This window comes from Equus caballus, chromosome 2 (assembly GCF_041296265.1).
Source record: "Equus caballus isolate H_3958 breed thoroughbred chromosome 2, TB-T2T, whole genome shotgun sequence".
In the NCBI taxonomy this organism is placed as follows: domain Eukaryota; kingdom Metazoa; phylum Chordata; class Mammalia; order Perissodactyla; family Equidae; genus Equus; species Equus caballus.
Window position 1 is genome coordinate 29,691,011 of NC_091685.1, and position 13,663 is coordinate 29,704,673.

The 13,663-nt window shown below is 51.6% G+C and overlaps 1 protein-coding gene across 1 annotated transcript in view; it reads right to left on the reverse strand.

The window, feature by feature from the left end:
- MAN1C1 (mannosidase alpha class 1C member 1) overlaps positions 1-13,663 on the reverse strand; it is a 135,121-nt gene that overhangs the window by 70,951 nt on the left and 50,507 nt on the right. The window contains exon 2 of the mRNA XM_005607334.4: positions 12,153-12,249. Coding sequence (XP_005607391.3) covers positions 12,153-12,249 — 97 coding nt within the window. The remainder of the gene's footprint in view (positions 1-12,152; positions 12,250-13,663) is intronic.

The following is a 13,663-nucleotide window of genomic DNA, read 5'->3' on the forward strand; positions in this document are numbered from 1 at the left end:
TGACTTCCTAAGCTTGGCCTGTGCTGTTCCTCCACCTAGAACAGAAATTTCATTGATGTTTCTCAAAATTTACACCCAGAGCGACTCTGGCACCCAAGAGCCACCCCCCCCATACGACTCCTCTCAAATGCCACCATCTTTGTGATTCCCCATCAGTGAAATGTGGAGAACTTTTGAACACTTTAAAAAACGGTTTCAGGAGGTCAGCCCGGTGGCGTACTGGTTGAGTTCACGTGCTCCGCTTTGGTGGCCTGGGCTTTCCTGTTTGGATCCCACACATGGACCTATGCACCACTTGTCAAGCCATGCTGTGGCAGGCATCCCACACATAAAGTAGAGGGAGATGGGCATGGATATTAGCTCAGGGCCAGTCTTCCTCAGAAAAAAGAGGACTGGCAGCAGACGTTAGCTCAGGGCTAATCTTCCTCAGAAAAAAAAAAAAGGTCTCAGGAACTCGCTCGGCAGCTCTCCATAGACAGCGACATTCTCTCTCGCAGCAGCGTTGCTTAGGCACGCGTTCTGTCTGGCGGCGTAAGCAGCTGTCATTTGTCTTGTCTCCGAGGAGCTCATCATGTCCTGCTCTTTTTTGCACCCTCTTACCACTCCATACCCAGCTCAGAGTCTGGCACATAGTAGGTACTCAATGCAAAGTTGCGGACTTGAATTACAGCTTAAGAAATAATTCAGGTCTGGCCCGGTGGCATAGTGGTTGAGTCCACGCGCTCTGCTTCAGTGGCCTGGGGTTCGTGAGTTTGGATGCCAGGCATGGACCTAGCACGACTTGTCAGGCCACGCTGTGGTGGCATCCCACATAAAATAGAGGAGGATTGGCCCAGATGTTAGCTCACTGACAATCTTCCTCACAAAAAAAAAAGAAGAAGAAAGAAAGAATTCAAACTCCTCACGTGCTCTCATGCTATCAGTCACTTGCTGTGAAACAACATCCAGACACGTTTCTGGGCAACTGCTATTTCAGGAACAGCGTTATCTGGGGAGCCGGGCCCTGCCTGGGGGAAGTAAGAGGCAGGCAGAGGGCTCCCTTCCTCCCATCCTAATTATTTGCTTGGCCATCGGCAGGATTAGATAACAGCAATTACACCCCATGATCTATTCCCAGAATTCAAAGTTATTGGGGGAGAAAATGCAATTGTGCTTTATGCAGTCATTAAAACAACAACGAGAGCAGTGGATTTCAAACCGCCTTTCAGACTCGAGGAAAAGAAAACAGACTTGAGTATTAGCTCCAGATTGTACTGACAGCACACTTCCGGGTCTTTTTGTCCTCTAGGCTCTCTCCACAACTTCTCAACAATCCCTATGGATCCCTGCATGGTTCTCACGCTTATGCTTGGGAGAGCAGCCGTCCATGGAGCGAGGGACCGACCTGCCCGCCTCAGAGGCCCCAAAAGCGGGGGGAAGTGAAGCCCTGGCTCCCACCTTCCAGAGAAGTGGCCTTGGCTCTGTCCCCACCCCATGTGGGGCCACCATGACCGGTGCAGCATCGCTGCCTCGTCGTTGAGCCAGCTGCCCACCTGGCTGCACCAGGCTCTCACCAGCCAGAGTGAAACACACCCAGAAGTGGCCCAATCACTTACCATTTTAGGACCGAAAAGTAATACGAGACACCATATACCAGATGCCCACACTGTACGGTGGGGAAATGAGCTCAGAGAAGGAACGGGCCTTGTCTGGGTCACAGAGCTGACTGAGGGCCAAGAAGCAATTAGAAGCTAGGTCCTCTGGCTCTTGGGGTCTGGGGTGGGGAGAAAATCCCGGGGAGCTACATTCACGGGACCCCATTATATACCAGCACTGCTCACAGATGGTCTCTTACCTCGCTGCCACCCGCTCCAGCCACACTGAACATGTCTTAGACCCCCAGAGGCCACGGTCTTGCTCAATCTCCCCTCTAGGCTTTGCACCCGCCTTTCTCCTGCTTCTTCATTCATGCTTCAGGCCCCTTCCCAGGGAACCTTCTGAAGCCCATCCCTCCAAGACTGAGCTGAGGAGCCCTTAGTGTGACCTTCTCTCTCACAGCACTCATTCTGCCTTAATTAAAGTTTAAGTTCATGCATTCGTCTCCCCACTAGCCTAGGAGGTCCACGTGGGTGCCCCTCTTGCTCCTTGCAGCTTCCCCTCTGTCTAGAAGAGTGTCGGGCACACAATAGGCACTGAACAATCATTGACAGGTAAAGCAATGGTCTCACGTGATCTCAAGGACAATCCAGTGAGAAGCTGTCATCATCGCCATTCCACAGGAGAGAAAACTGAGGCTCAGAAAGGAAAAGGGACACCTGCCCAGTGAGTTGGTGGTGGAGCCAGGATTTGGAGAGCTCAAGGCTCCTAACTCCCAGGTCAACATTTTCTCTGTTAAGATCCCTTTCCTGGCATGGTCACCAAACTAGACAAGTTCCAGTTCATGTCATCTTGGGCCCGTGTGTCACAGCTGCAGTGGGTGGGGAAGCAGAGAGGCCACCCCATGCCACCGGAGAGATAGCACGGGGAGGGGCTGGTGAAGGCAGACATTGCTGACCATTCCTTCTGCTGCGAGGAGACTTAGAGGTGGCTGGTCTGGGAGGCCTGGTTCACCCCAAGTTAAGGCAGGAAGCACAGGGACCCCCTCCAGATAAGGGCTGAGCAGGCCCTGGGGAGCACAGGCCAGGGAAGCTGGGCCTTTGACCTTGGGGTGGGGTGGGGCAGCATCCAGCAGGAGGCTAATATTAATTATACTGACAACAGCAAGCACTGGTGAGGATAATGGAGCAGCCAGAACTCTCAGACATGGCTGGTGGGATTACCAATTGGTTTACCCACTTTGGAAAACTGGCCGCATTCGACTAAAGCTGAACATATTAATACAGTATGACCAGCAGTTCAAATCCTGGGTAGATCTCAACATAAATGATTGCTTGTTTCCACTAAGAGCATGTACAAAAGCATTCATAATGCTCAAATACTCCTGATGGGAATGAAAAATGCTGCAGCCACTGCATAAAAGAGTCTGGCAGTTCCTCAAAAGGTTACACATGGAGTTACCATGTGATCCAGCAGTTACACTCCTGAGCATATACCCAAGAGGAATGAACACCTACCTATGTCCACGCAAAAACTTAGACATGAATGTTCATAGCAGCATTATCCGTAATAGCCAAAAAAAGTAGATGCAGTCCAAATGTCCACCAACTGCTGAATGGATAAAGAAAATGCAGGATATCCAAACAGTGGAATATTACTTGGCAATAAAGAGGAATGAAGAACTGACACAGGCCATAATGTGCATGAACCTCAAAACATGATGCTCAGTGAAAGAAGCCAGCCACAAACACCCGATATCGTAGGATTCCTTGTATATGAAGTGCTCAGAATAGGCAAATCTATAGAGGGATGCAAAGTAGATTAGTGGTGGCCTAGCGCTGGTGGGGAAGGGAGGGTTTGGGAGAAATGGGCAGTGACTGCCAACGGGTACAGGGTTTCCTTCTGGGATGATGAAAATGTTCTAAAATTGATCGTGGTAACGGTCGCAAAACTGTCAATATAATCCAAGCCACTAAGTTTTAAACCAACAAAAAGTGTTTACAGCCGCTTTACTCAAAATTACCAAGTACTGGAACAAAACGGCCCAGCAACAATAGAACGGCTAAACCTGAAAACGAATGAACGACAGTTCATGGTCTAATTATGAGCGAAAAAAATAAACCATAAAAGAGTAAAACGGTATGATATGAAATTTTAAAGCAGACAAAACGAATCTAAGTTGACAGAAGTCAGAACAGTAGTGACCCTTGTGGGCTACTGACCAGGAGGGGCCTGAGAGAAGCTTCTGGGGCAATGGAGATGCTCTCCGTCTCCTTCTGCGTGGTAGTTACAGGGGTATTCGTTGTAAAATTCAGGGGCTGTGCATTTAAGATTTGAGCCTTTTACTATATGTAAGCTATCAGTTATATCTCAATTTTTCAAAAGTCATTACAAAGACCAGGATTTGAACCCCGGCTGTCAGGCCATCTAGAGTCCCTGTCCCTCTTGATGCCTCTTTCCCCATCCTCAGACCCGGGACCAGATGGTTTCAAAGAATCCAGCTGGCACTGTCAGTCTGAGATTCTGTGAATTCACATACCTATTTGTCACTGAATTTGCTGGGAAGTTTGGCAAGTGCTTGCCATCAATGCGGTGTGAAGAAAACAAGGCTGGCTGGCTGCTGTGGGCTCAGCCTTGTTTCCAAGGAAGGAAAGGTCTTTGGAGAGTGGGCGGGAACACGCGCCAACCAGGAGGGAATGTCAGTTTCAATATGAATCATCTTCTGCATCCCGGCAGCTCACTCTGGGAATAGATACCCTGAATCACTCCTCCCGAACAGGAACAAGACTTGCTACTAAAATTTCAAATTTCAAGAGAACCGGAACAGCCCGAATAGCCTCGCAGAGAAGAAAAAAGGAAATCAGCCTAGAAATGAACTGGGAATCATAGAGAGGATGGTGAGGGCCCAGGGTGCAAACCTCTTTGTACTAAAGACCAGAGGAGGCCCAAAGGCGGCCGCCGGCTCACGGGCTGCTGGCGCCAGGGCTGGGACGGGGACCCAAGGCTCCTAACCTCGAGGTTTCTCTTTACAACAACCTGCTACTATATTTTCCAGAGAAATAAATTATGCCCTGCACTGGTGGAAAGTCTTTTAAACAAAAAGAAAAAGAAAACAGCCAAGATGCATCTTAATTAGAAACTGCTTGGGGAAAAAAATCTTTGGGGAGGGGGTGCAGAACACGGAGCCACGAATGGTCAGCAGCTCGAGAGTGACAAATCCAGCAGGATAATTCAGAGGTGAGAGCTTTGCTTTGATAATCACCCAGCGTGACCCGAGGACGTCTGGTCTTCAGAAGCTGACGGAGGAATCATGGATGTGTCACTCCAGGCCACAGGGAGACCACCACGGGGCCGCAGCATCTGATCAGCAACTGCCAGTTCTGCCTGTCCTTCCCACGTCTGGGGTTAATATTTTCATCTCATTACCCTCCTTGTGCTAAAGCCCCGTCTGCCAGTGACGGGTGCTTCTAATCCATTTCCTCTGCACTTCGACAGCCTCCAGCCACAGATAGAGCAGACAGGGCCCCCAAAACACGTGACTACCGGGAAGTTGGCTCGCCACCCTTAAGCCTGACCCATTCTGTCCAAGGCATTGCAACATCACCACTTCTGAGGCTGATGACAGCTCTTTCTCAAAACACACTCAGCCTGGGTCAGGAATGTGCACCACGGCCTGCCAAAATCAGCGACATTGATTTTTCCATGGAAACTGGCGTTTTGTTTTTGGTTTTCAGAAAAAAAAAAAAACTCCCAAAAACAAAACTCATGAAAGTAGATATGATATTTTCAGCCAGATAAGTCAAAGTGCTCTGTTACCCAATAAAAGGAGAGAAGGGAAAGGCACAGGGAAGGGCGTGTGTGCAGGCAGGGAAGGAACACAGCTCATGTTCTGTAACGTGCCAGGTACTGTGCTGGGGCTGCCTAACCCTGCCCCCCGCCGTTCTACAGACGAGTAAACTGATATTCAGAGGACTCTGTGACTTGCCCAATTTCATTCAGCTGGTAAATGCTGGGGATCTGAACCCAGGCATATCTCCAAGTCAAAACGCTGCCTCCCGGAAACAAACTCAGGGGTCCACGGAAAACTGGGAAGCAGGTGGTTTTCACAAACTATCCGGCAAAGTGTGCAGTTCTCCAGGCAGCCAGACTGGGAGAGTAACTCTCCCCCAACAAGAAGACCCAGTAAGAGTGTGTGTATGTGTGTGCATGTGCGTGTGAGACCGCGAACATTTTGCAGAAGGCACTACGAAGCCACATGCCAAAAAAGCAATTGTAAAAATGACATCTTGGGGCCTGGATTTATTCCCTCTTCAACACCATATTTGCTCCGTTTACAAGGCAAAGATGATTTTTCTCTCTGCCAAGGCCGAACACTCCTAGCCTGTGATCTGAAAATCATGCTGTGTTCATTTTGCCTCTTAACTCACCCAAGCTCATAAATCATCCCTCAAAATGGGGATTTGGTTGGCAATTCTGTCCGGGATTCACCAGGCAGAGGCAGAATCCAATGTGGGGCTCTCACGGTCATCCTGGGCTGGCTCGGAGCAGGGGGACGTTGCTGTTGGCCATGCAGGCACCTCCATCCTCCGCAGAGAAGATGCCGGAGAACCAGATCCGCTGACTCCGCAGGACGGCTGCTCTTACAGGGTCAGTTTGCTGATTCTTAATGCACTTTGTGACAGAGGAGGAGGTCAAGGCGGCTGAGGAGGATGAGAGGAACAGCACAGCAGGACCCAGCCCTTCCCCAGCCAGACCCAGAATGAAGGGCAAAAGGGAAAACAGGGCAGGCAGAGACCGCGGGAGGCAATTCATCCATTCCGCAATATTTATCGAGAGCCTGCTATGTGCCAGACACTGTTACTTTCCTCGGGATAGAATTATTCTCACAATTATTTTATAACAGAGCATAACGGCAGCAGCTTCCCGTCCATGACGCATGTGGGCAAGTCTATGGGCAGGAACTGCACCAGCGGTTCACACACATGGACTTCATCTCATCCTCACAACTGTGGGGTGATGTGAGCATTATCCTCGTTGCTCAGATGAGATGGGGAAACTGAGGCACAGAGAGGTCAAGCAACTCGCCCAAGGGGCAAGACTACTAAGTGGCAGAGCTGGGATTCAAACTCAGGCTGGTCTGGTTCTCAAATCCACGCTCCTCTCAGCTCGCTGTGCTGACGGCCAGTGGCATGTTTTGCAATTAGGTGTTTTTAGGTTATTAGGCAGGGATAAAATGTTTCCTATGGTGAGAAAAGAGGGAAAGCTGGGTCTGTTTCCCAAGCCCTGAATACTTAGCTGAAGTCCAACAAGCAATGATGCCTGGCGATGGGTGGCTGCAGACCCCGGCCATGAAGTGCACGGCTTCCTCGAGGGTAGTGAAGTACAAGATGCGACACCAACCCTGAGGCCACCCTTCTGCCCAGCTCCCTTCTCTATGGCCACCATTATGTGGTCACTGGGGGATGCGGCAGCATGGTGGTTTACAGATCGGGTTTTGGAGTCCAACAGACCTGTGATCACGTCTCAGTTTCCTCATCTGTGAAATGGGGCCAAGAAGGGTAATGTATCCTTTATGAGGGCTGGGGGGGTACACGAGAGAATGTGGCTTCCGTGCTTGGTGTGATGCATGCACAGGGAGTGGGTGGGCTATTGGCCCCCAAATCATACACCTCCTGATAGCATGCCCCTGCTAAAGCTCTGAGCCTTTCAAGTTCCTGGTGGTATCTGGTGGTCATCATATGCCTGCGCTTCGAGGATCTGGCCTTCGACAGTTGGCTAATCTTAGAGTGGGTGGTGCAAAGAGGACTGGGCTGGAATTCCTAGTCCTACAACTAAAGTGCTGTGTCACCTTGGGTAAGTCCCTCCCCCTCTCTGAGTTTGGTTTCCCCAACTCTAAGACAAGAGAGTTGGATTTGCCTTCAAAGGGCCTCTCTGGTGGCGACCTTCCAAGACTCGGTGCCAGGGGAGGGTGAGTTCTCACGGATCGCTCTGACTTCTTGGGAGGATAAATGCTCATTAAGTGCTTCAAAGCTGGCAGCTAACACTGAGTGCAAAGGGTCACTTACGACTCGCCCAGAAACCCTTATGCTGGCAAGAGGCCGATTTATTCCATGGCCTTGAACCCTAACCTTCCTCCGCTTCTTCCCTGTCAAAAATTCCATTGTAAGCTGCTTAAATGAAGAGGTGAGAGGTCCACTGCCTACCAGGGGGCTGCCCGGCCACGATCTCTGCCACAGGCACTGGAGGGCTGGGGGGACAGGGCAGGAGGGGCTGGGAAAGCCCTGGAGCCCTCATGTGGGTCCTGAGTCCAGGGGACTTGGACACCCCCCAGTCCAAATGGGAGAAGCACACACTGTCCTAAGAGCCTTACATCATCCTCACGGAAGCTGAACTTGAAGGATGCTTCCTATGTGCCAGGCATGAATGTGAGCACTTCTCATATATTAACTCACTTAGTTCTCAAAACAATCCTGTGAGCAGGTACTATTGTTATCCTCACTTTATAGCTGGGAAACCGAGGCCCCGAAAGGTTAAGAAACTTGCCCAAGGTCACACAGCTAGTAAATGGCACAGCAGTACACAGATCTAAGCTGTCTGGCCCGAGAGTCCATGCTCTTCAACCAGCTTGTTTAATATCCCCCAAGTCCTAGCGGCAGCCCCTTCTTCCAGGCAAGGAAGCTGGGCCTCTGGGTGCTGAGCCGCCGTGCTTTACGTCATCGCCAGCTGCCGCGATGTGGCTGGTGCCTCCACCCTCCCCTCCTCGAACACCTTCAGAGGCAGACTTGCCCTGTGACTTAACAGTGATGGGAGTGCTGCCACATCCACCCATCACCATCGGCCCAGGAGCAGGGGCCTCTGTCCCACTCCGCAGTCCGAGGTCACATGGCTGCTAAGTGACAACACAGAGGTTCCACTCACGCTCGCTTGGATCCAAAATCCACACTCTTTCCACCACCCAGCTGGACACCCTGTCCCATTGGCCACCTCTCAGGGGAATGGGAAAGAGGCAGGTATCTTTCTGGTCTGGGCCACAAGCAAGACGCAGGCTGGTCCTCTTCCCTCACGGCCGCTGGTCTTAAGTCTTCCGATGGGGCCTGCTGAGCTAGATGTTGGTAAAAAGGAAGCCATTTTGACACTGAATTGCTTAGGACACAAAAACTGTCTTGAGCGACACCTCACCCAGAGGTCATGCTCTCAAAGTGAGAACAGATTCAGGGAGGGGGGTCCATGGGCCGTCGGGAGGGGAATTCAATTTGGTGGAATGCCTCACAGGGAGACCAGCTCAGCATCCAACAGCCTCACTCTGGCTCCTGTAAACCCTGCCAAGCCGGGCACCAGCGTGAACTCGTTCCCCTTCCCTGTCTGCAGCCTGCCCGGTCCCGCTGGCCAGGGAGGAGGCCGCCAGGACCCATGTCCAAACTGACATGCAGCAGGATGCGGGAGGCACCCTCAGGGCCCTGTACGTTGACTCAGCCGGGCGGGCGGGCACTGCTGCCCCTGACCGTTCCCTGCAGGGCCCAGCTGACAGTGAGGTCACTGACGACAGCAGCAGCCAGAACAGGAAGGATGCCACCCAGCACCCCACACGACTCCAGAGAAAGACGTAGTGGTGTAACAAGTAGCCTAATTCAGGCCAGTTCGTCTCCTTCTATCTTTGGGAACAGTCTGGCTTCCAAGCCCCTCACAGTTCCACCCCAAACTGGAACTTCCTCCAGGCCCCTGGAACGCCCCCCAGCCCTCCTCCTCTGGGCGTGTTCCCATGAGCCTCTGCATCGTCAGACCCATTTGTGGTAACACTAATCACAGAGACCACCTATTAAGCAGGTTCGACGTGTCAGGCAGGCCCTGGGCTGCGGGTGGATGTTTTCATCAGCTCTACTTCACAAAAAAAACTCAGGCTCAGAGAAAAATGACTTGCCTAAGGTCACAAAACCAGGAAGTAGTGAAGTCTGAATTTGAACTCAGGTCCACCAGCTCCAGAGGCACAGAAACTGGAGCCAGTAAAGGACTGATCACGTCATCACTTGAGATCATCTTCTACTTGTCCCTCTCTCTGAGAGCACCTGACAGAACCCAGAGAGGCCCCGGGTAAGGGCTACCAGTGTACATCTTGGCCGAGCTGGGGGGATTTTGCCATGCCATTTACCCCTGTATTCCTAGCAGTCAGCACTGGGCACAGCACGAAGCAAGCATTTGTTGAGAAAGTCAGTCAGTCAGGCCCAGCTCTCCCTGCCCAGGGCCTGGATCCACACAGAGCCTCCCTTCCCAGGCGCCAGCTGCCCACTGTGGCTCGTCAGCTGGCTGCAGAAGGCAGGCTCCGCTCACTGCCAGGACTGCTGCAGGTACCATATGATGGGGTGCCCAGGACCCTGCCAAGGCTGCTCCCGGGTGACAGACAAACAAAGGGACCCCAGAACCCCCCAGGGGCTCGCCTGAGCAACTTCCAACCACAGTTATTACAACAGAAAGCATAAAACATTCATATATCCTTGGCCCTCTGCATGTTCATATATGTTCTCATAGCAGCCCCAGGGTGCAGGATGAATGAACAGGGGCCCAGAGATGTCAAGTGACTTGGGCTTGGCCACACAGAGTGTTCAGGGCAGAGTGAGGACTTGCACCCAGGTCTTTCGACGCAAGGTCTCAGTTTCCTTCCACCATCCATTCCAGGCTGCCCACTCTCCGTTGAGGCTCGGTGACTGGAATGGGCTGGACAGCTGAGATCTAAATCGCGGGTCCTGAGGAATTTTACAGAAGGAGCTTGGTTTCGCCCAGTCCCTGCAGCAATGCTCCCCAGCGTGCTCCCTCTCGGCCGGTGGACGGTCTGAGCAATGGCTACGCAAGCTGTGCAGTTTCTGTGCAGCGCCCCCCAAACGCCACCAGTTCCCTGAATATTTGCACCTATTTAGAGGGAAGGAGACAGGGAGCTTCCTGGATCACATTTCTGATTTATACCAGTAGCCAAAGCTCTAACAGCTCTGATGAGACCCACACCAGCCACCCTTCCCGGGGCAGGTGTAGGGCGTGGAGGCAGGTAAGGCAGCCGGGCCCCAAAACCGGAATCCACACATTTCAGACCTGAGGTTAAAGAAACTTTAACTTAAATCTGCTTTCCTGCTTCCTGACTCAGGAGCCCTCTCTAGGAATCTATCCTAAGACTATATTTTATGCACAAAGAGGATAAGTGCTGCATTATTTTTAACAGCAAAAAATTGGAAGCGACCTTTGTCCAACCTCAGCAGATGGTTAAATGAATTATGGCACATCCATGCAATAATGACAACCATTAAAAACACTCTTTACGAAAAAATTTAAAAGAGTTAGGGAAACATTTATGATGTAACATTAAACCAAAAAAAAAAAAAAAGGACATAATATTGTACATAAAGGGGAAAAAAGCACACAGAAGACAAGACTGGAAGGAAATGAGCCAAGATGTCAATAGAGGCTGCATGCCTGTGGCAGGACGAGTTATTTTTCTAGCTGCTTTACATTTTTTTGATACTTTCTCTTTTTTCCCTACATTCTTATGATAATCAGAAAAAAAAAGAGCTACCTAAATTCACATACACACACACTACCTGTCCCCCCTCAAGGGGAGTGAGTTGTCTGAACAACCAGGAAGGTTGTGATGCTGACTGGTAAGAGGGAGAAAAGTAGGTCCTATCTCCCATTTCCCACAACACAAATAATTCTGACAGGGCCATACATGTCGGGGCCAGCCCTTGTAAATCTGCTTTTGAGATTTTCCTGGAAATTTCCATCGGACTTGCTCTTTGATTCTTGACTTCAGGAGCCTGTGTCTCTAAGCGGTGAGGAATACAGATGAGGAATTTCCATCTCCAGCCCCAGACAGCTCCTGTCTCTTAGGGAAGAAGGAAGCCAGGCTGCCCCCAGCATCTTTTCACGTGCAGAGAGGGGGCTGGCGACATGGATGGGTGTTCAGTTGAAATTCAAGGCTGTGCCCACAATAAGGCACCTTGGGGTCTCTCCAGCTGAGACGCTCTCAAGGCTCTGGGCCAGGAGAACCTCGGGCTGGAAAGGGCAGAGACGTCAGCAGGCGAGGCTGCAGCTCAAACAGAAGCTGCTGACACAGGTAGCACCCGGGCTGCTCCTGACGGGTGACGGGTGACTCTGTGTGTCCACCAAGTCAGCGTGCGAGAGACACACCCCCAAGACCTGAAAGGCAGTGCACCGGCCCCCTCATTGGAAAACTGCTCCGCTTCCCCATGAAAACACCCGAGATCATTTAACAGCTACACCTGGAGGACCGCATTGAAACTCGGTCCTCTGTGTCCCTCAGAACTCCAAACCTCCGTGGAAACCAATCTCCGCCCCTCACCATCCTCACTCACGTTTCCAACTTTATTTGCTCTAAAAAATAAATCATGGGCGCCTACAAAGAAGTGTGTGAGAGAGAAGCGTATGGGTTTCCCCCCAAATCTAGAAGGCTCAGGGGCCTGGACAGCCCAGAAGGAACTCAGACTTGGGAGCCCCCAGGTCTGGGGAAATAGGGGCACAGATGAAATTTCCGCTCGGCCACCAGGGGGACAGCCGGCCTCCCCGACGCCACTCACCGAACATGCTGCCCTCGTAGCCGTCTTTCGTGAGGGGCCGGAGCTCGTTTTTCCCCATTGCGTACCGCCGGTAGCTCTGCCAGGCGAACTGCATCATCTGCAGAGAAAGCAGGACAGGGACGTGAGCGTGGCCCTTCCTGACCACGTGGACCGGCCCCCGGCTTTGCCCTCGGCAACAGGCTCACACGTGTAACAAGCAATCTTCCAAATTGAGACGACAACTTCCTCTCACCATAATTTTATTCCTAGTGACAGCTGCCCGGAAAGCCATTCTCCTCAGACAACCTCACACGCCCAGAGACTAACCATAGATTCCCTAGAGAAGACACAAAAAGCACTAGAAACGTTCTAACCATCCTTCAGTGCCAAGTGACAAGCCACCTCTTCCAGGGAGCCTTCTCTGTTTTGCTCTGGCCCAGAGTGGTCCTCTGAAGGGAAGGGACAACTCACTGGGTGATGCCTGCCATATCCAACAAGACAACCCCCGACTCAGGGACTCTTAACTCCACGTGTAGACAAGGAGACAGGTCAGACACGAGGCAACTCGCCCAAGGTTACCCAGTGAGTCAGCGAGAGTGCTGGGAACTGAACCCATGCCCTCTGGCTCTGCAGCCTTAGGTCTGTCCCCAAAGCCTTGGTGCTGTCCCCACAAGTCACAGCATGAGTCTCTGAACTCCTCCAACACTTGCCTTGACCTACCCCGGCCATCCCAGGCTCCCTGGCACCCCAGTTGGTCACCGTTATTTTTTGTTTCCCTGGCTCTGGATCATAAGCTCCTTGAAGCTAGAAACTAGGCTTGCCTTGCCTCAGTTTCCCCCACAGCACCCAGCACAGGGTTTCGCATATCTAGGCAGCAAGGAGTAACGCAGTGCACGCACAAGTTCTTCCCAGATTAAGGCAATGACGTCAGCTCCTTGGGAGCATCACACAAACACTGCAGTCCCCTAGCTGCACTTGGCACTGGTGGCTAGAGGAATGCAAGGTGACAACCCACCCCAAGCCCTGCTCCCTTGTCCCCCAGTCTCCCTTTTGCCTCTATCATGCTCCTTTTTTGCCTTCACGTGGCAGGCTGCAGAAGGAGGACCACAGAGCTCTGGGGTGGCCACAGGGCAGACGAGGGAAGAGGAGAGAGCCAGGGACAGGCAGTGGAGGAACAGCTGAGGGACAGGTAGGTAGAGAGGCAACCTGTTGTGGTAGAAAGAACTCAGGCTTCGGGGCCAGAGAAGCCTGGGTTCTAATCCTACCTCTGCCTCCATTTCTCTGACTTTAAGTGACTAAACATCTCTGAGGCTCAGTTGCCTCATCTTTGAAATGGAAATAACAAGGACTGCTTTGCCACAATCTTGAAAGGTTTAAATAAAAGAAAGTAGCTGGAAATGCCCAGCTTCCGACCTGACACATTTGTAAGTGATTAACAAACGTGAGTTCTCCTCCCTCCTCAGCGGTTGAAATACTCTCCTGGTTCTCCAAGCCTCATCCACCCACCCCTCCTTCCACCCATCCTATTAGTT